The sequence below is a fragment of the Ovis aries genome, chromosome 9 (assembly GCF_016772045.2).
Source record: "Ovis aries strain OAR_USU_Benz2616 breed Rambouillet chromosome 9, ARS-UI_Ramb_v3.0, whole genome shotgun sequence".
NCBI classification, from domain to species: Eukaryota; Metazoa; Chordata; class Mammalia; order Artiodactyla; family Bovidae; genus Ovis; species Ovis aries.
Window position 1 is genome coordinate 10,607,361 of NC_056062.1, and position 26,103 is coordinate 10,633,463.

The following is a 26,103-nucleotide window of genomic DNA, read 5'->3' on the forward strand; positions in this document are numbered from 1 at the left end:
AAAAAGAATTTTAAGATTGAAGTTGATAGATATTAAGTTACCTAAGGCATCTCTAACAATCAATAAACTTTAACCATCAAGGTAAAAATGCAATTAATTACCTGTCATACCAGAAAGCAAGCTAGTTCCTTAGAGGTTTACTCACATAGAAGTTTCTTCTATAGGAATTGTAAAGCACTGACACAGAAGGGGAAAAAATGTGTGAGGGGTGTGTTTGTGCTTAGTCACTTAGAAAATACTATATTTCTTTCAAATTACTTTGAAATAGTAAGGGCTATACTTTCAAACATTTGTATGAATATGCTGAAGTTACAAATAAAATTCTAAGAAAGTGCATTGGGAATTGAAGGACTTCAAATCAAATTATAAAATAAATAGTTTAAAAGTTTTGGAGATAAAAGGATAATATATCACACAAATCATATAGTACTTAATGAAAATTATTTAGTATAAATTTATTTATTTTAATTGGAGGATAATTACTTTACAATATTGTATTGGTTTTGCCATAGATCAACATGAATCTGCCACAGGTATACATGTGTTCCCCATCCTGAACCCCCTGCCCACCTCCTACCCCATACCATCCCTCTGGGTCATCAGAGTGCACCACCCCTGAGCATCCTGTTTCATGAATCAAACCTGAACTGGAGATTAATTTCACATGTGATATTATACATGTTTCAATGTCATTCTCACAAATCATTGCACCCTAGCCCTCTCCCACAGAGTCCAAAGGATTGTTCTATATATCTGTGTTTCGTTTGCTGTCTCAAATACAGGGTTATCATTACCATCTTTCTAAATTCCATATATATGCGTTCAGTTCAGTTCAGTTGCTCAGTCATGTCCGACTCTTTGCGACCCCATGAATTGCAGCATGCCAGGCCTCCCTGTACACACCAACTCGTGGAGTTCACTCAAACTTGTGTCCATTGAGATGGTGAGCCATCCAGCCATCTCATCCTCTGTCGTCCCCTTTTACTCCTGCCCCCAATTCCTCCCAGTATCAGAGTTTTTTCCAATGAGTCAACCTTGCCATGAGGTGGCCAGAGTACTGGAGATTCAGCTTTAGCAGCATTCCTTCCAAAGAAAACCCTGGACAGATCTCCTTCAGAATGGACTGGTGGGATCTCCTTGCAGTCCAAGGGACTCTGAAGAGTCTTCTCCAACACCACAGTTTAAAAGCATCTGTTATTTGGCACTCAGCTTTCTTCACAGTCCAACTCTTACATCCATACATGACCACTGGAAAGTCCAGAGCTTTGACTAGATGGACCTTTGTTGTTAAAGTAATGTCTCTGCTTTGAATATGCTATCTAGGTTGGTCATAACTTTCCATCTAATGAATAAGTGTCTTTTAATTTCATGGCTGCAAACACCATCTGCAGTGATTTTGGAGCCCCCAAAATAAAAGTCTGACAATGTTTCCAATGTTTCCCCATCTATTTCCCATGAAGAGATGGGACCAGATGCCATGATCTTCGTTTTCTGAATGTTGAGCTTTAAGCCAACTTTTTCCCTCCTCTCTTTCTCTTTCATCAAGAAGCTTTTGAGTTCCTCTTCACTTGGTGTCATCTACATACATGAGGTAATTGATATTTCTCCCGGCAATCTTGATTCCAGTTTATGCTTCTTCCAGCCCAGCATTTGCATGATGTACTCTGCATATATGTTAAATAAGCAGGGTGACAATATACACACGGTCAACCCTGAAATCAGATTGATTATATTTTTTTCCAGGCAAAGAGGGAGAAGCTCTATACAGTCAGCAGAAACAAGACCGGGAGCTGACTATGGCTCAGATCATGAACTCCTCACTGCCAAATTCAGACTTAAATTGCAGAAAGTAGGTAAAATCACTAGACCATTCAGGTATGACCTAAATCAAATCTTTATGACTATACAGTGGAAATGGGAAATAGATTTAAGGGACTAGATCTGATAGATACAGTGCCTGATGAACTATGGACTGAAACTCATGACATTATACAAGAGACAGGGATCAAGACTATCCCCATGGAAAAGAAATGCAAAAAAGCAAAATGGCTGTCTGGGGAGGCTTTACAAATAGCTGCAAAAAGAAGAGAAATAAAAAGCAAAAGAGAAAAGGAAAGATATAAGGATCTCAATGCAGAGTTCTAAAGAATAGCAAGGAGAGGTAAGACAACCTTCCTCAGTGATCAATGCAATGAAATAGAGGCAGACAACAGAATGGGAAAGACTAGCGATCTCTTCAACAAAATTAGAGATACCAAGGGACCACTTCATGGAAAGATGGGCTCGATAAAGGACAGAAATGATATAGACCTAACAGAAGCAGAATATATTAAGAAGAGGTGGCAAAAATACATATAACTGTGCAAAAAGGATCTTCACCACCAAGATAACCTAAACGGTGTGATCACTCACCTAGAGCCATACATACTGGAATGAGAAGTTAAGTGGGTCTTGGAAACCATCACTATGAAGAAAGCTAGTGGAGGTGATGAAATTCCAGTTGAGCTATCTCTTTTTTTTTTAAAATATAAATTTATTTATTTTAATTGGAGGTTAATTACTTTACAATATTGTATTGGTTTTGCCATACATCAACATGAATCCTCCACAGGTATACACATGTTCCCCATCCTGAACCACCCTCCCTCCTCCCTCCCTGTACCGTCCCTCTGGGTTGTCCCAGTGCACCAGCCCCAAGCATCCAGTATCATGTACCAAACCTGGACTGGCGATTCTATTTCAAATCCTGAAAGATGATGCTGTGAAAGTGCTGCACTCAATATGCCAGCAAATTTAGAAACCTCAGCAGTGGCCACAGGACTGGAAAAGGTCAGTTTTCATCCCAATCCCAAAGAAAGGCAATGCCAAAGAATGCTCAAACTACTGCACAATTGCACTCATCTCATATGCTAGTAAAGCAATGGTCAAAATTCTCCAAGCCAGGCTTCAGCAATACATGAACCGTGAACTTCCAGATGTTCAAGATGGTTTTAGAAGAGGCAGAGGAACTGGAGATTAAATTGCCAACATCCGCTGGATCATGGAAAAAGCAAGAGAGTTCTAGAAAACTTATATTTCTGCTTTATTGACTATGCGAAAGACTTTGACTGTGTTGATTACAATAAACTGTGGAAAATTCTGAAAGAGATGGGCATACCAGACCACCTGGCTTGCCTCTTGAGAAACCTATGTGCACGTCAGGAAGCAACAGTTAGAACTGGAGATGGAACAACAGACTGGTTCCAAATAGGAAAAGGAGTACGTCAAGGCTGTATATATATGTGTTAGTATACTGTACTGCTGTTTTTCTTTCTGGCTTTTTTCACTCTGTATAACAGGTGCCAGTTTCATCCACCTTAATGAGATTTTTTAAACATAATAAATTCACAATACAATGAACATATAAAAATATTATATGAAATTTGATATCTCAGAAACACGCTCAAAATAAGAAAATAAGGTATTACAATAAGGAGATAAGACACAACTCTTCAATACATTTTCATGGAACAATTGAGTATATAGAAAAATATTATGCTTCATCTCCCAACATTTAGACATTAAATTGTTAAATGATTCAAATTTTAAATAAAAATGAAACAGAATAAAATACATAAAATATTGAGTAGTTAGTGATCTGAGATTTATCAAGGAAAGTTGCCATCCAACCATCTCACCCTCTGTTGTGCCCTTTTCCTCCTGCCTTCAATCTTTCCCAGCATCAGGGTCTTTTCCAATGAGTCAGCTGTTTGCATCAGGTGGCCAAAATATTGGAGTTTCAGCTTCAACTTCAGTCCTTCCAATGAACATTCAGGACTGGTTTCCTTTAGGGTGGACTGGTTGGATCTCCAAGCAGTCCAAGGAACTCTCAAGAGTCTTTTCCAACTCAACAGCTCAAAAGCATCAGTTCTTCAGTGTTCAGTTTTCTTTATAGTCCTAATATCACATGCTTACATGACTATTGAAAAAAATCATAGCCTTGATTAGACACACCTTTGTTGGCAAAGAATTGTCTCTAGTTTTTAATATGCTGTATTGGTTAGTCATATTTTTTTCTTCCAAGGAGCAAGTATCTTTTAATTTCATGGCTGTAATCACCATCTGCAGTGATTTGGGAGCCCAAAATTAGTTTTCAAAACTCCTTTCCTTAGTAGTATTTTAATTGTGCTGTTTGGCTTTTTTAAAACTAATCAAACTCTCCATAAAGATAAATTTTACAATTGTTGTTTATTTAGATTTCAACACTTGAAGGGGAAAAAAAAAACGCAAAACTTAAGAAAAAAGATATATTATTGATATTAACTGATATTTAAAAGTTCTGAAATTGAATAAAATATCTTGTCACTGTTAAGTTGCAAATAGGATGTTTATAAAACATTTCTGTAGATGCCAAAATAAATTTTCACTCTTTATACATTTTAATTGCTCTGCTTAAACAGGTTGAAACAATTATATGTATTAGTCAAGACTACAGAATTTAGGGAAAAAAATGTTTGCAAGGAAGAAAATCAGTTCTTTTCTCTATCTTTTATATTCATCAGATGAAACTTTGAAAGATCAAATTTTAATTTGTCTTTTGACAGATTTTGTTATTTGTCTGATCCACAACACTTTTCAAATTATGTTGACATATTAACCTAGATAGCATATTGAAAAGCAGAGACATTACTTTGCTAACAAAGGTCCCTCTAGTCAAGGCTATGGTTTTTCCAGTGGTCAAGTATGGATGCCAGAGTTGGATTGTGAAGAAAGCTGAGAGTGGAAGAATTGATGCTTTTTGAACTGTGGTGTTGGAGAAGACTCTTGAGATCCCTTGGACTCAAGGAGATCCAACCAATACATTCTGAAGGAGATCAGCTCTGGGATTTCTTTGGAGGGAAGGATGCTGAAGCTGAAACTCCAGTACTTTGGCCACCTCATGCAAAGTGTTGACTAATTGGAAAAGACTCTGATGCCGGGAGGGATTGGTGGCAGGAGGAGAAGGGGACGACAGAGGATGAGATGGCTGGATGGCACCGCTGACTCGATGGACGTGAGTCTGAGTGAAATCTGGGAGTTGGTGATGGACAGGGAGGCCTGGTGTGCTGCAATTCATGGGGTCGCAAAGCGTCAGACATGAATGAGCGACTGAACTGACTGACTAATTAGCTAACTTTAAATAAACCTAAAGTGCCAGCTGTTATGCTTGACAAATGTGGGTGAGATTATTCTAGTCACAAATATTTCTGAATTCTGTAGGATGTTTCTAAAAATCTTTTGGTAATTTTATTTTTGAAGATGAACAAAGACTTTTTTTTAAATTTTTTCTTGTAGAAAAATTTGAGTCCATTTTGTGCTTAGTACAAACAAGCATACTAAATGTTTTCAATTGTTTCCAACTCTTTCCTGTCCTATGAACTATAGCCTGCTAGGCTCCTCTGTCCATGCTATTCTCCAGACAAGAATACTGGATTGGGTTGCCAGGCCCTCCTCCAGGGATCTTCCCAACCCAGGAATTGAAACTTTGTCTCTTACTTCTCTTACATGGGCAGGCGAGTTCTTTTCCACTATAGCATCACCTGAGATGTCCTTTGTGTTTTGTATAAGTGAACAAAAAATATAAATCAGCTTCAAAGACTGAGGCACAATGCTTTCTCCTACTTATAGTCACATAAATCTAACATGAGCATGTATTATATAGCACTATGTCCCCTTTCTATACAGAAACTGATCTGGATTTACCATCTGTCTGTTTGAGGTAGGTTTTAGCATTTAAAATTCACCCAAACTTTGTTCCCATAACAGTGGTTCTGTTTTGCAGCTTTTATTGTTTTGTACAGTGTGTGGGTGTGTCCTCTTTCCCATATTATTATCCAATCTCTGTGAAGCGAGGATTCATGTGTTATCCTTAAAAAGAGTGTTTTATATTCATTGTAACTGAAGTATATATTTAAGATATGGATGAAATTTTAGTTATAATATTTTTATGTGTCAACATTATTACGGCACATTATTTCAAGCTTTGGCCTTGTGGAACTGAATCTTAACTATTACTTTGATTGCAATATAATTAATTCAAGAATGGAATACAAAAGTTTTCTTCTTGTAAATTTATTTATATAATTTTTGTCAATAGAAAGTTAGCTTTAATTCATGTCTGCCAATGTTAAATCTGCGGGCAACATTCATTAATGTCTTTAACAAAATTTTAAAAAGCTAACCAAAATTGTTTATTTTCTCATACAAAAAATGTAAAAAGATAATTTTATGACTTATCAAAATATTTTATAATAATTGCTTGAAACAGATTTTGTATATAAAATATTTCAGAGCATATCATATTTTAACAAATATAATACCAGTATTATAAGTCAGAGAAGAATTACTGATGTTAAATAGTACATGATATTTTTGTAACACTTGATTTGATGTATCTCCTGCTCTATCTTGGTGTATATTCTATTCTTCTGATTTATATTTTGGAATCAGTAGTAGATTTACAGTGAAGAAACAAGAAGTTCTCCCTGTCCCATTTACTGCCGCTAAATATTTTACAGTTCTACAAAACATGATGTATAAACCATCATCTTTTTCAGGAAACATGTTCCAAAAGAACCAAAGACATGAGAAAATCAATGAAGTTTATCATTTTATATAACATAACAAGCAGTATGTCTCACAGCATCAAATTATTTTAAAATAGGATGAAATTATCTATTCTAGCCTATAAATCAGCATGATAAAATCTACGAGAACATTTGCAAGTGAATTTCTCTGTTCTCCTTTATTATTCCCATCATAAAGGTGTAAATTTCTGTGGGGCAAATTTCAATTCAAATTAATTTCCCTTATACAAAGCTATGACTTAGATGGTAAAGGATCTTCATGAAATGTGGGAGACTCATATTCAACCCTAGGGTCAGGGAAATCCCCTGGAGAAGTTCTCAAAAAGTGAGATATGACTGAGTGACTAACACACTTTCACTCAGACAAAATTATAAAATGTGTGTGTGTGTGTGTGTGTGTGTGTGTGTGTGTGTGTACGTTTTGGCTTTGTTGCTGTGCATTGCTCAGTCATGTCTGACTTTTTGTAACCCCATGGACTGTAGCACACCAGGCTTCCCTGTCCTTCATCATCTCTGGGAGTTTACTCAAACTCTTGTCCATTGAGTCAGTGATGCCACTGAACCACCTCATGTTCTGTCATCCTTCTCCTCCTGCCTTCTATCTTTCTCTGTATCTGGGTCTTTTCCAATGAGTCAGCTGTTCACACCAGATGGCCAAAGTATTGGAGCTTCAGCTTCAGCATCAGTCCTTTCGATGAATATTCAGGGCTGATTTCCTTTAGGATTGACTGGTTTGATTTCCTTGAAGTCCAAAAAACTCTCAAGAGTCTTCTTCAACATCACAGTTTGAAAGTATCAATTCCTCCAAACACAGACTTTTTATGGTCCATTTCTCACTAACTACTGGAAAAACCACAGCTTTGACTTTAGGGATCCTTGTAAGCAAATAATGTCTCTGCTTTTTAATATGCTCTCTAGTTTTGTTATAGCTTTTCTTACAGGGATAAACCATCTTTTGGTTTCATGGTTGCAGTCACCATCCTCAGTGTTTTGGACTTATATTACTTTCTTAAACAAAGAGAAAGTGTTGCTCAGTCGTGTCTGACTCTTGCAATTCCATTGACTGTAGCCTACCAGGATCCTCTGTCCATGGAATTCTCCAGGCAAGCATACCGGAGTTGGCTTTCATTCTCTTCTCCAGGGGATCTTCCTGACCCAGGCATCAAGCTGAGGTCACACACATTGCAGGCAGATTTTTTACTGACTTAGCCAAATTTAATTCTTTGACCTCATTGTATTAATACTTTTTCTTATGTTCTCATGGCATATATAATACATTCTATATCTTGAAAATCATCATGGTGATATTAAAGACTTTATACACTTATTTATTTAAGTTCATGCATTTAATTAATTAATTAATTAATTATTTTATTTTCTAGCCACATCGCAAGACTTGCAGGACCTTAGTTCCCTGACAAGAGATCGAATCCAGGATTGGCAATACTAAACACTGGAAGGCCAGGGAACCATGTTTAGCATACTTTTAAGATTTTTTTTTCTGAAGGTCACTATTACCTACTTTACACATACTTTTTTTTTTATTTTGTCCTGAATAAATTGTTAAAGACTAAAATTGGAAGCTATTTTCAAAGTAGTGTGACTTACATTGTTGGCAACAGAAAATTAGTCTTCTCAATAATAATTAGGTTCAATTCAGTTCAGTTCGGTAGCTCAATCATGTCCGAATCTTTGTGACCCCATGAATTGCAGCATTCCAGGCCTCCCTGTCCAACACCAACTCCCGGAGTTCACTCAAGCTCCCGTCCATCGAGTTTGTGATGCCATCCAGCCATCTTATCCTCTGTCGTCCCCTTCTACTCCTGCCCCGAATCCCTCCCAGCATCAGAGTATTTTCCAATGAGTTAGCTCTTCGCATGAGGTGGCCAAAGTACTGGAGTTTCAGCTTTTGCATCATTCCTTCCAAAGAATACGCAGGACTTATCTCCTTGAGAATGAACTGGTTAGATCTCCTTGCATTCCATGGGACTCTCAAGGGTCTTCTCCAATACCACAGTTCAAAAGCATGAACTCTTCAGTGCTCAGCCTTCTTCACAGTCCAACTCTCACATCCATACATGACTACTGGAAAAAATATAGCTTTAACTAGATGGACCTTTGTTGGCAAAGTAATGTCTCTGCTTTTGAATATGCTATCTAAGTTGGTCATAACTTTTCATCCAAGGAGTAAGAGTATTTTAATTTCATGGTTGCAATCACATTTGCTGTGATTTTGGAGCCCCCCAAAATAATGTCTGACACTGTTTCCCCATCTATGTCCCATGAAGTGATGGCACCAGATGCCATGATAATAGTTTATTGAATATTGAGCTTTAAGCCAAATTTTTTGCTATCTTCTTTCACTTTCATCAAGAGACTTTTTAGTTTCTCTTCACTTTCTGCCATAAAGGTGGTGTCATCTGCATATCTGAAGTTATTGATATTTCTCCCTCCAAACTTGATTCCAACATGTGATTCTTCCAGCCCAGCATTTCTCATGATGTACTCTGCATATATGTTAAATAAGCAGGGTGACAATATACAGCCTTGACATATTCCTTTTTCTATTTGGAACCAGTCTGTAATTCCATGTCAAGTTCTAACCGTTGTTTCCTGACCTGCATATAAGTTTCTCCAGAGGCAGGCTAAGTGGTCTGGTATTCCCATAGCTTTCAGAATTTTCCACAGTTGATTGTGATCGACACAGTCAAAGGCATTGGCATAGTCAATAAAGCAGAAATAGAGTTTTTCTGGAACTCTCTTGCTTTTTCCATGATCCTGTGGATGTTGGTAATTTGATGTCTGGTTCCTCTGCCTTTTTTAAAACCAGCTTGAACATCTGGAAACTTATGGATCACTTATGGCTGAAGCCACGCTTGGAGAATTTGAGCATTACATTACTAGCGTGTGAGATGAGTGCAATTGTGTGATAGTTTGAGCATTCTTTGTCATTGCCTTTCTTTGGGATTGAAATGAAAACTGACCTTTTCCAGTCCTGTGGCCACTGCTGAGTTTTCCAAATTTGTTAGCATATTGACTGCAGCACTTTCACAGTATCATCTTTCAAGATTTGAAATAGCTCCACTGGAATGTCATCACCTCCACTAGCTTTGTTCATAATGATGCATTCGAGGGCCCACTTGACTTCACATTCCAGGATGTCAAGCTCTAGGTGAGTGATCACACCATCGTGATTACCTTGGTCATGAAGATTTTTTTGTACAGTACTTCTGAGTATTCTTGCCACCTCTTCTTAATCTCTTCTGCTTCTGTTGCATCCATACCATTTATATACTTTATTGACCCCACCTATGCATGAAGTGTTCCCTTGGTATCTCTAATTTTCTTGAAGAGATCTCTAGTCTTTCCCATTCTGTTTTTTTTTTTTTTCCTTTATTTCTTTGCATTGATTGCTGAAGAAGGCTTTCTATTTTTCTTGCTATTCTTTGGAACTCTGCATTCAGATGCTTATATCTTTCCTCTTGTCCTTTACTTTTCACTAGTCTTCTTTTCATAGCTATTTGTGAGGCCTCCTCAGACAGCCATTTTGCTTTTTTGCATTTCTTTTCCATTGGGATGGTCTTGATCCTGGTCTCCTGTACAATGTCACGAACCTCATTCCATAGTTCATCAGGCACTCTATCTATCAGATCTAGTTCCTTAAATCTATTTTTCACGTCCACTGTATAATCAAAAGGGATTTGATTTAGGTCATACCAGAACAGTCTATTGGTTTTCCCTACTTTCTTCAATTTAAGTCTGAATTTGGCAATAAGGTGTTCATGAACTGAGCCAGTCAGCCCCAGTCTTGTTTTTGCTGACTGCATAGAGCTTCTCCATCTTTGGCTGCAAAGAATATAATCAGTTCGATTTTGGTGTTGACCACCTGGTGATGTCCACGTGCAGAGTCTTCTCTTGTGTTGTTGGAAGATGGTATCTGCTATGACCAGTGAGTTCTCTTGGCAAAACTCTATTATCATTTTCCCTGCCTCATTCTATATTCCAGGGCCAAATTTGCCTGTTACTCCAGGTGTTTCTTGACTTCCTGGAAATCTTTTATGGGTGTTAGTTCTAAAAGATCTTGTAGGTCTTCATAGAACAGTTCAACTCCAGCGTCTTCACCATTACTGGTTGAGGAATAGACTTGGATTACTTGTGGTATTACTGTGGTTTGCCTTGGAAACGATCAGAGATCATTCTGTCACTTCCAGATTGCATCCAAGTATTGAATTTCAGACTCTTTTGTTGACCATGATGGCTACTCCATTTCTTCTAAGGCATCCCTGAATGCAGTAGGAGATATAATGGTCATCTGAGTTAAATTAACCCATCCCAGTCCATTTTAGTTCACTGATTCCTAGAATGTCAACGTTCACTCTTGCCATCTCTTGTTTGACCACTTCCAATTTGCCTTGATTCATGGACCTGGCATTCCAATTTCCTATGCAGTATTGCTCTTTACAGCATTGGACCTTACTTTTATCACCAGTCACATACACAATTGGGTATTGTTTTTGCTTTTGTTCCATCCCTTCATTCTTTCTGGAGATATTTCTTCACTGATCTCCAGTAAAATATTTGGCACCTACTGACCTGTGGAGTTCCTCTTTCATTATCCTGTCATTTTACTTTATCTTACTGTTCATTTTGCTTCTTCATACAGTTCTCAAAAGCAAGAATACTGAAGTTGTTTGGCATTCCCTTCTCCAGTGGACCACATAATTTCAGACCTCTCCACCATGACTCACCTGTCTTGAGTGGCTCCACAGGACATGGCTTAGTTTCGTTAAGTTATACAAGGCTGTGTTCCTAGCAAACACCCTCTTCCAACAAAACAAGAAAAGACTCTATACATGGACATCAACAGATGGTCAACATCCAAATAAGATTGATCATATTCTTTGTAGACAAAATGGAGAAGCTTTATACCATCAGCAGAAAAAAAGACCAGGAGCTGACTGTGGCTCAGATCATGAACTCCTTACTGCCAAATTCAGATTTAAATTGGAAAAAGTAGGGAAAACCACTAGACCATTCAGGTATGACCTAAATCAAATCCTTTATGATTACAGAATGGAAGTGAGAAATAGATTTAAGGGCCTAGATCCGATCGATAAAGTGACTGATGAACTATGGACTGAGGTTCATGACATTGTACAGGAGAGGGATCAAGACCATCCCAATGGAAAAGAAATACAAAAAACACAATGGCTGTCTGGGGAGGCCTTACGAATAGCTATGAAAAGAAGAGGAGTGAAAAGCAAAGGACAAGAGGAAAGATATAAACATCTGAATGCAGAGTTCCAAAGAATAGCAAGAAGAGATAAGAAAGCCTTACTCAGCAATGAATGCAACTAAATAGAGGAAAACAACAGAATGGGAAAGACTAGAGATCTCTTCAAGAAAATTAGAGATACCTAGGGAACATTTCTTACAACGGTGGGGTTGATAAAGGACATAAATGGTATGGACCGAAATGAAGCAGAAGATATTAAGAAGAGGTGGCAAGAATACACAGAAGAACTATACAAAAAAGATCTTCATGACCAAGATAATCATGATAGTATGATCACTCACCTAGAGTCAGACATCTTGGAATGTGAAGTCAAGTGGGCCTTAGAAAGCATCACTATGAACAAAGCTAGTGGAGGTGATGGAATTCCAGTGGAGCTATTTCAACTCCTGAAAGATGATGCTGTGAAAGTGCTGCACTCAATATGCCGGCAAGTTTGGAAAACTCAGCAGTGGCCACAGGACTGGAAAAGGTCAGTTTTCATTTCAATCACAAAGAAAGGCCATGCGAAAGAATGCTCAAACTACTGCACAATTGCACTCATCTCACACGCTGGTAGAGTAATGCTCAAAATTCTCCAAGCCAGGCTTCAGCAATACATGGACCTTGAAGTTCTGGATGTTCAAGCTGGTTTTAGAAAAGGCAGAAGAACCAGAGATCTAGTTGCCAACATCCCTTGGATCATGGAAAAAGCAAGAGAGTTCCAGAAAAACTTCCACTTCTTCTTTCTTGACTATACCAAAGCCTTTGACTGTGTGGATCTCAATCAACTGTGGAAAATTCTGAAAGAGATGGGAATACCAGACCACCTGATCTGCCTCTTGAGAAACCTATATGCAGGTCAGGAAGCAACAGCTAAAACTGGACATGAAACTACAGACTGCTTCCAAATACGAAAAGGAGTATGTCAAGGCTGTATACTGTCACCTTGCTTATTTAACTTCTGTGCAGTGTACATCATGAGAAACGCTGGATTTGAAGAAGCACAAGCTGGAATCAAGATTGCTGGGAGAAATATCAATAACCTCAGATATGCAGATGGTACCACCCTTATGGCAGAAAGTGAAGAGGAACTAAAAATCCTCTTGATGAAAGTGAAAGAACAGTGTGAAAAAGTTGGCTTAAAGCTCAACATTCAGAAAACGGTGATTATGGCGTCTGGTCCCATCACTTCATGAGGAATAGATTGGGAAACAGTGTCAGACTTTATTTTGGGGGGCTCCAAAATCACTGAAGATGTTGACTTCTGCCATGAAATTAAAAGACGCTTACTCCTTGGAAGGAAAGTTATGACCAACCTAGATAGCATATTCAAAAGCAGAGACGTTACTTTGCCAACAAAGGTCCATCTAGTCAAGGCTATGGTTTTTCCTGTGGTCATGTATGGATGTGAGAGTTGGACTGTGAAGAAGGCTGAGTGCTGAAGAATTGATGCTTTTGAACTGTGGTGCTGGAGAAGACTCTTGAGAGTCCCTTGGACTGTAACGAAATCCAACCAGTCCATTCTAAGGACATCAGTCTTGGATGTTGTTTGGAAGGAACGATGCTAAAGCTGAAAGTCCAGTACTTTGGCTACCTCATGCAAAGAGTTGACTCATTGGAAAAGGCTCTGATGCTGGGAGGGATTGAAGACAGGAGGAGAATGGGATGACAGAGGATGAGATGGCTGGATGGCATCTCCGAATCAATGGACATGAGTTTGAGTGAACTCTAAGAGATGGTGATGGACAGGGAGGCCTGGCGTGCTGTGATTCATGGGGTCACAAAGAGTTGGACGTGACTGAGTGACTGAACTGAACTAAACTGTGTTCCTAGTGTGATTAGATTGACTAGGTTTCTGTGATTATATTTTCAGTGTTCTGCCCTCTGATGCCCTCTAGCAACACGTACCATCTTACTTGGGTTTCTCTTACCTTGGTCTTTTGGTATCTCTTCACGGCTGTGCAGCAAAGTGCAGCTGCTGCTCCTTACCTTGGATGAGGGGTATCTCTTTATTGTCACCCCTCCTAGTCAGTGACAAACCTCAGAGATTCAACATATAAAGTATTATCTTTTCCAAAATGTTCTGATTGTATTCAATTATATTGCTCAATTGAGTAAAATGTATTATTTTTGTCCTAATGAGGATTCAGCTATATCCTTCTCTACTTGATAGCTGTTTAGTTGCTCTGTCATTTCTTACTCATTTTGACCTCATGGACTGCAACACACCAGGATCCTTGTCCTTCAACATCATCATCAGTGTGCTTAAACTCATGTCCATTGAGTCGGTGATGCCATCCAACCATCTTGTCCTCTGTCATCCCCTTCCCCTCCTGTTTTCTATCTTTCCAAGCATCAGGGTCTTTTCCAATGAATAGACTCTCAAAGTAGGATGGCCAAAATTTTGGAGCTTCAGCTTCACCATCAGTCTGTCCAATGAATATTCAGTGTTGATTTCTTTTAGGATTGACTGGTTTGTTAGAAATATAAAATGATGCATGTCATAATAGACATATGGAACATGCTTAAGTCTTAAGGAAAATGTATGCTTTATACATGTTGTTTTAGCAATTCAAATATATACAGCATTAAAAAGTAGGCATAACTTCTCATTTATTTTCTCCTTTATAAATAGTAGAATGGTCAATAGAATAGGCTTTGAGTGGGTGATAAGTTGCTTCAGTCACATATGACTCTTTGTAACCCTATGAATTGTAGCCGCCCCCCACCCCCCGGCCAGGCTCCTCTGTCCATAGGATTTTCTAGGCAAGAATACTAGAGTGGGTGACCATTTCTCCCTCTAGGGGATCTTTCTGATCCATGGATCAAACCCACATCTCTTAAATCTCCTTCACTGGCAGGCAGTTTCTTTACCATGAATGCCACCTGGGAAGCCCATGGGCTTTGGGAATATTCAAATAATATTTTGTTAGGTAATATGTATGTGCATGTATATTCACTCATTAATTCATTCAATTACTTTTTAATTGAAGTAGTTAGCATTCTTATTAGCATATATCTGTCCCATTGTGTAAGTCTTAGACGGAAAACTCAGAATAGAACTAAAGAAAATTTCAGAAGGATTAGTGAGTCCATCTTTTCTATGTCAGCTTACTTCAAGCAGGGTTTTCAAAGCACTAATGTTCCTATTAGCGACACAGACATACAGAACAAATGTATGGACACCAAGGAGGAAAAGGGGATAGGATGGGTGAGATGAACTGGAAGATTAAGTTCAACATATATACTGATAATATGTATAAAGTAGATAAATAATGAGAATATACTGTGTAGGTCAAGGAACTCTGTTTAAGACTCTGTGGTGACCTAAATGGGAAGGAACTACTGAAAAAGAGGAGATGTTTGTAGAGCTGATTCACTTTTCTGTACAGTAGAATCTAACACAACATTGCAAAACAACTATACTCCAATAAAAACAAATTTAAAATATTTTTAAAAAGAAATAAAAGGCTGAGTCTGAACAAATATTTTCCCATTTACCTTCTATGAGTTATCAGATTTATTTTTTAATTATTTTAGTAAAAACTACAACATTCTAACAAATAAATGATCAAACAAATTGTGATGCTTAAGGAGAAATTCCATGATTATTCAGCTTTTATTTGAGAGCAAGATAGGTCATTAAAATCAGTTTGCCTTTAGTTTCTTCTATGAGATTTATAACAAAAAGATAAGCTGAACTTTGGAGATTATGACTAGTTTCTATCATCGTATAGCTTTCTGACATTTTATTATTACTTTCCAAGTTGATATAATTCAATCACTGCACAGTGTTCATAGCGTATAATACTGTCTTGTAAAGCAAATGTGAAGTAAAAAACGTTATCATAATGATAAAATTCTAAAAGTAATCGAGTAATTTTTCACTATATCCTTTAAAAAATACTTGCAGTTATGCATACAACTACAGTCTCAAGAACTATTTTTAAGGAAACTTTGTTTAGCTTGACTTGGTGAAATTTTTCATATTGCAAACATTTGTGAGCAATGCATCTGTTAATGCGGGGGGGAAGATCCCTTTCACTCTTGCCCTGGAGGGTTGGTGAAAAGATGATTTTTTTTTTTAAGTTTGCTTTCATGCATATGAGACTGTTTCATTTTTGGTACCAGAGATTGCTTCATGAAAAACTATGGAATTTTCCAGGTAAGAGTCCTGGAGTGGGTTGTCGTTTCCTTCTCCAGGGGATCTTCCCAAACCAGGGATCGAACCTGGGTCTCCTGCACTGCAGGAAGATGCTTTACTGTCTGAGCCACCACGGAATTCCCATGAAACACTAAGGTAGTATAATCAGTGAAGGGTTTTACCAAATACATACGAATACACATTCAGCACTGTGGAATCTTATATTTGAAATACTTTTGGTTTCTGCTTCACTTCAATATCATGGATAACATACTAGATTTTTGTGATGAATAGTTTTAAATTAAAACGTTGAAACCACTATGGTGGGATAACTCACGTAGAGCCAGACATCCTGGCATGTGAAGTGTGAAGTCAAGTGGGTCTTAGGAAGCATTACTATGAACAAAACTAGTGGGGATAATGGCATTCCAGGTGAGCTATTTAAAATCCTAAAATATGGTGCTCTTCAAGAGTTGCACTCGACACGGCAGCAAATTTTGAAAACTCAGCAGTGGTCACAGGACTGCAAAATGTGTTTTCATTCCAATTCCAAAAAAGGGTCGTGCCAAAGAAATTTCGAACTACAACATAATTCCTTTCCTATCACATGCTAGCAAGATAATGCCCCAAATCCTTCAAGCTCAGCTTCAAAACTACTTGAACCAAGAACTTCCAGATGTACAAGATAGATTTAGAAAAATCAGAGAAACCAGAGATCAAATCACCAAAATTCATTGGATCACAGAAAAACCTAGGGAATTCTAGAAAAACACGTACTTCTGCTTCATTGATTATGCTAAAGCCTTCCACAATGTGGGTCACAACAAACTGCAAAAATTCGTGAAGAGAAGGGAATGCCAGGTCACCCTATCTACCTCCTGAGAAACATGGATGCAAGACTGGAAGGAAAGAGATAGAAACAAGACATGCAACAATGGATTGGTTCAAAATTTGTAAAAGAGTACATCAAGGTTGTAGATTGTCCCTCTGCTCATTTAACTTATATGCAGAGTATATCATGTGAAATGCTGGACTGTGTGATGCTCAAGCTGGAATCAAGATTGCCAGGAGAAATATCAATAACATCAAATATGCAGATGACATCACCCTCAAGCCAGGAGTGAAGAACTAAAAAGCCTTTTGATGAAGGTGAAAGAGAAGAGTGAAAAAGCTGGCTTAAAACTCAATTAAAAAAAAAACAAACAAATAAACTAAGATCATGGAACATAGTCACATCACTTCATGGCAAATAGACGGGGAGAAAATAGAAACCATGGCAGACTTTATCTTCTTAGGCGCCACAATCACTGCAGACAGTGACTACAGTGATGAAATTAGAAGATGCTTGCTCCTCGAAAGAAAGCTGTAACAAACAGAGGCAGCATATTTAAAAATACCACAGACATCACTTTGCTGACAAAAGTCTTTATTTGTCAAAATTACTTTTTTTTTTCTCCAGCAGGCATGTAAACATGTGTTCAATTCAGTCTCTCAGTCATGTCCAACTCTTTGCAACCCCATGAACCTCATCATGCCAGGCCTCCCTGTCCATCACCAACTACCAGAGTCCACCCAAACCCATGTCCATCGAGAAGGTAATGCCGTCCAACCACCTCACCCTCTGTCTTCCCCTTCTCCTCCTGCCCTCAATCTTTCCCAGCATCAGGGTCTTTTCAAATTAGTCAGCTCTTCTCATCAGGTGGCCAAACTATTGGAGTTCCAGCCTCAACATCACTCCCTCAAATGAACAACCAGGACTGATTTCCTTTAGAATGGACTGGTTGGACCCCCTTGCAGTCCAAGTGACTCTCAAGAGTCTTTTCCAACACCATAGTTGAAAAGCATCAATTCTTCAGTGTTCAGATTTCTTTAGTCCAACTCTCACATCCATATATGACCACTGAAAAAACCATAGCCTTGACTAGATGGACCTTTGTTGGCAAAGTAACGTCTGATTTTTCTGCCTAGGTTGGTCATAACTTTCCTTCCAAGGAACAAGCGTCATTTAGTTTCATGGCTGAAATCACCAACTTCAGTGATTTTGGAGCCCAGAAAATTAGTCAGCCACTGTGTCCCCTGTTTCACCATCTATTTGCCATGGAGGGACCAGATGCCATGATTTTAGTTTTCTTAATGTTGAGCTTTAAGCCAAATTTTTCACTCTCCTTTTTCACTTTCACCAAGAGGCTCTTTAGTTCTTCCTCATGTTCTGCTACAAGGGTGATGTCATCTACATATCTGAGATTATTGATATTTCTCCAGCCCAGAGTTTCTCATGATGTACTCTGCATATAAGTTGAATAAGCAGGGTGACGATATACAGCCTTGACGTACTCCTTTTCCTATTTGGAACCAGTCTGTTCTTCCATGTCCAGTTCTGTTGCTTCCTGACCTGCATACAGGTTTCTCAAGAGGTAGGTCAGGTGGTCTGGTATTCTCATCACTTGAAGAATCTTCCACAGTTTATTGTGATCCACACAGTCAAGGGCTTTGGCATATCAATAAAGCAGAAATATATATATATATATATATATATATATATATATATATATATATATTTTTTTTTTTTTTTTTTTCCTGAAACTCTCTTGCTTTTTCAATGATCCAGAGGATGTTGACAATTTGATGTCTGGTTCCTCTGCCTTTTCTAAAACTAGCTTGAACATCTGGGAATTCATGGTTCACATATTGCTGAGGCCTAGCTTGGAGAATTTTGAGCATTACTTTACTAATGTGTGAGATGAGTGCAATTGTGTTACTTTACTAATGTGTGAATGAGTGCATTCTTTGGCATTGCCTTTCTATGTGATTGAAATGAAAATTGACCCTTTCCAGTCCTGTGGCCACTGCTGAGTTTTCCATATTTGCTGGCACATTACATGCAGCACTTTCACAGTGTCATCATTCAGGATTTGAGTGTTGGACAAAAAGAAGGTTGAGCACTGAAGAATTTATGATTTCACACTGTGGTGCTGGAGAAGCCTCTTGAGAATCCCTTGGACAGCAAGATTAAACCAGTCAATCCTAAAGGAAATCAACCGTCAATATTCATTGGACAGACTGATGCTGAAGCTGAAGCTGTAATACTTTGGTCACCTAATGTGAAGAGCCTACTCATCGGAAAAGCTCCTTATGTTGGGAAAGACTGACAGCAGGAAGAGAAGGGGGCAACGGAGGATGAGATGGTTGGATGGTATTACCAACTGGATGGATTCGAGTTTGAACAAACGCTTTGATCTAATAAAGGACAGGGAAGCCTGGTGTGCTGCAGTCCATGGGATCACTAAGAGTCAGACACAACTGAGCAACATTTTTATCTGTGTTTTCAATTCTTATCAGTTTGATTGCTATGTGTCTCAGTGTTTTTCTCCTTAGTTTTATTCTGCCTGGGACTCTCTATGCTTCATGCACCTGGTTGATTATTTTCTTTTCCATGTTAGGGAATTTTTCAGCTATTATCTCTTCAAATATTTTCTCAGGTCTTTCCCTCTCTCTTCTCCTTCTGGGACCCACCCCTATAATGTGAATGTTCATGCATATCCCCAGAGGTCTCTGAGACAGTCTTCATTTCATTTCTTTCTTTCTTTCCTTTTTTTTTTTTTTTTTAATTCTGTTCTGTGGCAATAATTCCCAACATTCTGTTCTCCAGGTAATTTATCTATTCTTCTTTCTCAGTTATCCTGCTATGTATTGTGTCTCATGTATTATTCATCTCTGTTTGTTTGTTCTCTCATTTTTCTAGGTTTTTGGTAAAGTTTCTTGCATCCTCAGCTTCCCTGGTGGCTCAGACGGTAAAGTGTCTACCTGCAACGTGGGAGAGGTGGGTTCACTTTTTTCCTTTCCTTGAATCTTCTCAACTTTTCCCTCTATTCTTTTTCCAAGATCCTGAATTATGTTCACTATCATTGTTCTAGATTCTTTTTCCTGGGAGGTTGCCTATCTCTACTACATTTAGTGATTTTTCTGAGCTTTTATCTTGTCCCTTCATTTGGGACATGTTTCTTCTTTTTTATACTGTTTAATTTTTGAATATGTGGTTTTACTTTAGTCTCTGTGGGATTACAGTTCTTCTTTCTTCTTCTGTCGGCCCTCTGGTAGAGGAGGCTAAGCTTGTGCAAATTTCCTGATGGAAGGCACTGGTGGTGGGAAAAACTGGGCTTTACTCTGTTGGGCAAGGCCTTGCTCAGTAAAGCTTTAATCCATTTATCTCTTCCCTGGTTGTTGTTTGGCCTGAGGTGAACCAGCCCTTGGGTATATGGACTCTATGGTTGGTTATTGGTAACTTCCAATAGGGTTTTCTTCCCTGGTGGCTCATACAGTAAAGCATCTGCCTGCAATGTGGGAGACCCAGGTTCGATTCCTGGGTTGAGAAGATCCCCTGGAGAAGGAAATGGCAACCCACTGCAGCACTCTTGCCTGGAAAATCCCATGGATGGAGGAGCCTGATAGGCTACAGTCCATGGGGTTGCAAAGAGTTGGACATGACTGAGCGACTTCACTTTCACTTTCAAGAGGGTTTGCACCAAAGGGGTCATTCTTGGCCTGATCCTGCTAGGGTCCATCCCTGTTGTGAGCCCCTGCCAACCCACACCACCTCAGGAAAACCACCAATGCTAGCAGGTGTTTTTGGTTAAGTCTCCTGTGGAGTCACTGGTACTTTCCTCTGAGTCTTGGTGCATGGAAGGTTTTGTTTGTTCCCTGGTGGCTCAAACAGTAAAGTGTCTGCCTACAATGCGGGAGACCTGGGTTCAATCCCTGGGTTGGGAAGATTCCCTGGAAAAGAAGATGGCAACCCATTCCAATATCCTTACCTGGACAATCACATGGACAGAGGAGCCTCGTGGGCTACAGTCCATGGGTTTACAAGAGTCAGATACGACTGAGTGACTTCACATACACACACACACACACACACACACACACACACACACACACACACACACAATGTGGGGTCTCTGTATCTCTCAGTCCTCTGATGTCTTGTAATCAAATCCCTCTGGCCTTAAGTCATATTCCCTGGGGATTCCCAGTCACGTCTTTGGATCACCAGGTTGGGAAACCTTATGTGGAGTTTTGAACACTCTCAACAGTTGAAGAATTTCTTTCTTTTTATTTGTTTATATAAATTTATTTATTTTAATTGGAAGCTAATTACTTTACAATATTGTATTGGTTTTGTCATACATCTACATGAATCTGCCACGGGTGTAAACGTGTTCCCCATCCTGAACCCCTCTCCCACCTCCCTCCGCATACCATCTCTCTGGGTCATCCCAGTGCACGAGTCCTGAGCATACTGTATCATTCATTGAACCTGGACTGGGGATTCGTTTCACATATGGTATTAAATAGGTTTCAGTGTCATTCTCCTAAATCATCCCACTCTCGCCCTCTCCCACAGAGTCCAAAATGCTGTTCTATACATCTGTGTATCTTTTGCTGTCTCGTATACAGGGCTATCATTTCCATCTTTCTAAATTCCATATATATGTATTAGTATACCGCATTGGTGTTTTTCTTTCTGGCTTACTTCATTCTGTATAATAGGCTCCAGTTTCATCCAACTTATTAGAACTGATGCAAATGTATCATTTTTAATGGCTGAGGAATAATCCATTTTGTATATGTATCACTGCTTTCTTATCTATTCATCTGCTGTTGGGCATCTAGGTTGCTTCCATGTCCTAGCTATTATAAACAGTGCTGCAATTAACACTGAGGTACATGTGTCTCTTTCAATTCTGGTTTCCTCAGTGTGTATACCCAGAAGCGGGACTGCTGGGTCATATGGCAATTCTATTTCCAGTTTTTTAAGGAATGTCCACAATGTTTTCCATAATGGCTGTACTAGTTTGCATTCCCACTAACAGGGTAAGAGGGTTCCCACTTCTCCACACCCTCTCCAGGATTTATTGCTTGTAGAATTTTGGATAGCAGCCATTCTGACTGGTGTGAAATGATACCTCATTGTGGTTTTGATTTTCATTTCTTTGATGAGTGATGTTGAGCATCTTCATATGTGTTTGTTAGCCATCTGTATGTCTTCTTTAGAGAAATGTCTGTTTAGTTCTTTGGCCCATTTTCTTTTTAATTTTATTTTTACTTTATTTTACTTTACAATACTGTATCGGTTTTGCCATACATTGACTTGAATCCACCACGGGTGTACATGCGTTCCCAAACATGAACCCCACTGGGTTGTTTATTTTTCTTGAATTGAGCTGCAGGAGTTGCTTACATATTTTTGAAATTAATTATTTGTCAGTTGCTTCATTTGCTATTATCTTCTCCCATTCTGAAGGGTGTCTTTTCACCTTGCTTATAGTTTCCTTTGTTATGCAGAAACTTTTAATTAGGTCCCATTTATTTATTTTGCTTTTATTTCAAATAGTCTTGGAGGTGGGTCATAGAGGATCCTGCTGTGATTTAAGTCAGAAACAGTTTTGCCTATGTTCTCCTCAAGGAGTTTTATAATTTCTGGTCTTATGTTTAGATCTTTAATCCATTCTGAGTTTATTTTTGTGTATGGTGTTAGAAAGTGTTCTAGTTTCATTCTTTTACAAGTAGTTGACCAGTTTTACCAGCACCACTTGTTAAAGAGATTGTCTTTAATCCATTGTATATTCTTGCCTCCTTTGTCAAAGATAAGGTGTCCATAGGTGCATGGATTTATCTCTGGGCTTTCTATTTTGTTCCATTGATCCATATTTCTGTCTTTGTGCCAGTACCATACTGTCTTGATGACTGTGGCTTTGTAGTAGAGCCTGAAGTCAGGCAGGTTAATTCCTCCAGTTCTATTTTTCTTTCTCAAGATTGCTTTGGCTATTTAAGTTTTTTTTTTTTTTCCTATTTCCATACAAATTGTGAAATTATTTGTTCTAGCTCTGTGAAAAAATACCCTTGTAGCTTGATAGTTATTACATGGAATCTATAGATTGCTTTGGGTAGTATACTCATTTTCACTATATTGATTCTTCTGATCCATAACATGGTATATTTCTCCATCTATTAGTGTCCTCTTTGATTTCTTTCACCAGTGTTTTATAGTTTTCTATATACAGGTCTCTAGTTTCTTTAGGTAGATTTACTCTTAAGTATTTTATTCTTTCCATTGCAATGGTGAATGGATTTTCCCCTTAATTTATCTTTCTATTTTCTCATTATTATTGTATAAGAATGCAAGGGATTTCTGTGTGTTGATTTTATCCTGCAACTTTACTATATTCATTGATTAGCTCTAGTAATTTTCTGGTGGAGTATTTAGGGTTTTCTATGTAGAGGATCTTGTCATCTGCAAAGAGTGAGAGTTTTATTTCTTCTTTTCCAATATCAGGGCCAATACAGACCAATATCACTGTTGAACATAGATGTAAAAATCTTTAATAAAATTCTAACAAACAGAATCCAATAACACATTAAAAAGATTATACACCATGACCAAGTGGGCTTTATCCCAGTGATGCAAGGATTCTTCAATATCCACAAATCAATCAATGTAATACACCACATTAACAAATTCAAAAATAAAAACCACATGATTATCTGAATAGATGCAGAGACAGACTTTGACAAAATTCAACATCCATTTATGATAAAAAGTCTCCAGAAACAGGAATAGAAGAAACATACCTCAACATATTGAAAGCTATATATGACAAACCCACTGCAAACATTATCCTCAATAGTGAAAAATTGAAAGCATTTTCCCTAAAGTCAGGAACAAGACAAGGGTGCCCACTTTCAGCACTACTATTCAACATAGTTTTGGAAGTTTTGGCCACAGTAATCAGAGCAGGAAAAAAAAAAAAGAAGAAGAAGAAGAAGAAGAAGGAATCCAGATTGGAAAAGAAGAAATAAAACTCTCATTCTTTGCAGATGACATGATCCTCTCCATAGAAAACCCTAAAGACTACACCAGAAAATTACTAGAGCTAATCAATGAATATAGCAAAGTTGCAAGATATAAAATCAACACACAGAAATCCCTTGCATCCCTATACACTTAAAATGAGAAAATAGAAAATTAAATTAAGGGAATAATTACATTCACCATTTTGCCTTTCTAAAGTCACAATTTATCTTTTAAAATTCCATTAATTTTTATTATTTTTTGGTACTATTAGCTCAATAAGTTCTTTTAATGTGGTAAGAAGTAGTTGTACTTGAGAGATACATCATATAATGAATAATTTATACTGGGAAAAGAAATACTGCAAGTAAATTAAATATATTATCTCTGTTTTTTTTTCTCTTTTTTTCTCATACATTCTACTAAAATTTAAACATTTGAAATAGACTGAAATAAATACATACATTTATATTTGTATCTGTAAACATTTAAAAATAATAGCTATATGTCCGCATATAGTATTTATCTTTACCACTATCAATCCTAAAAGATGATGCTGTTAAGTTGCTGCACTCAATATGCCAGCAAATTTGGAAAACTCAGCAGTGGACACAGACTGCAAATGTCAGTTTTAATTCCGATACCAAAGAAAGCGAAAGCCAAAGAATGGTTACACTACCACACAATTGCATTCATTTCACATGCTAGCAAGTAGTGCTCAAAATTCTCCAAGCTAGGCTACAACTGTATGTGGAACAAAAATGTCTGGATATTCAAGCAGGATTGAGAAAAGGCAGAGGAATCAGAGATCAAATTGCCAACATGTATTGGATCATAGAAAAAGGAAAAGAGTTATAGAACAACATCTACTTTTGCTTTATTCACTATGCCAAAACCTTTGACTGTGTGGATTACAACAAACTGTGGAAAATTCTTCAAGAGATGGGAATTCCGGACCACCTTACCTGTCTCTTGGGAAACCTGTATACAGGTCAAAAGCAACAGTTAGAACTGGACATGAAACAATTGACTGGTGCACATTCTGGTCTGTTGGTGTTCAGAGTGTGGCTGGGCCGCTTGGACTGAGCAGGGTTTTTCTTTCCCGTGGATCATGTAGAGTACACTTCCAGTCTCTTGTCTTCTCGTCACCATAGCTTCTTCTGAATCTAGGTGAAGGAATTGGAGAAACATGCCTCTGGCCAGGCTTTTGAGCTGATTCTCAGCCCTCAATCAAAAGAATCTCTCCCAGAATTTCCCCTTTCCTCTCCTAAGAACAAGGATCTTTCCCTGGAGGAAATTCAGAAGAAATTAGAAGCTGCAGAAGAAAGACACAAGCCCCATGAAGCTGAGGTCTTGAAGCAGCTCCATGAGAAACGGGAGTGTGAGAAAGAAGAGCTTCAGAAAATGATAGAGAAGAACAACAACATCAGTAAAATGGTGGAAGAGAAGCTGACCCACAAGATGGAAGTCAACAAAGAGAACCCAGATGCACATACATCTGCCAAACTGGACCGTTTACGAGAGAAAGACAAACACATTGAAGAAGTGTGGAAGAACAAAGGATTCAAAGTTCCTGCTGATGAGACTGAAGCCAACTAATTTGTTTTGAGAACTGACTTTCTCCCCCTCCCCTTCCTAAATATCCTAAGACTGTATTGGCCAGTGTCATTTTACTTTTTCCCCCCTGACAAATATTCTAGAAGCTGATGTAGGACTGTATAGGTAGATTCAGACGATATGGTGTTGATTTAGTGGAAAAGGGAAGAAATAAAATGTGTATTACTCTTTTTATAAAGTGTTGAAGTCTTTCTAATGTAGCTATTTTTTTTTTGTTGTTGCATTTTTTTCTACTTCAGTACACCTGGTGTGCTGGGTTAATGGCTAGTACTGTATTGGTTCCATGAAAACATGCCTATAAAAAGAGGATGTAGAGGCTTCTTTCAAATGATTAGATGTTGAATATGTGTTGTCTTTTAAATCCTAATTATGTTCCAATCTTGCAGATGCTACAGTACTTGAATGGTTAATAAAACTGCACAGTGCTGTTAAAAAAAAAAAGATAGAGAGAACAATCTGTTTCAAAATTAGCAAAAGAGTATTACAATACTATATATTGTCACCCTGCTTGTTTAACTTATATGCAGAATACAACATGTGAAATGCCAGACTGGATGAAGCACAAGCTGGAATCAAGATTGCTGGGAGAATTATCAACAGTCTCAGATATGCA

General features: G+C 38.1%; 1 protein-coding gene across 1 annotated transcript; it reads left to right on the forward strand.

The window, feature by feature from the left end:
• The first annotated feature begins 16,444 nt into the window (after nt 1-16,444).
• Nucleotides 16,445-25,765, forward strand: LOC101104505 (stathmin-like). Its single transcript, XM_042254563.2, has 2 exons — nt 16,445-16,456; nt 25,044-25,765. The coding sequence occupies exons 1-2, from the start codon at nt 16,445-16,447 to the stop codon at nt 25,470-25,472; spliced, it is 441 nt and encodes a 146-aa protein (XP_042110497.1). The 3' UTR covers nt 25,473-25,765.
• The last annotated feature ends 338 nt before the right edge of the window (nt 25,766-26,103 follow it).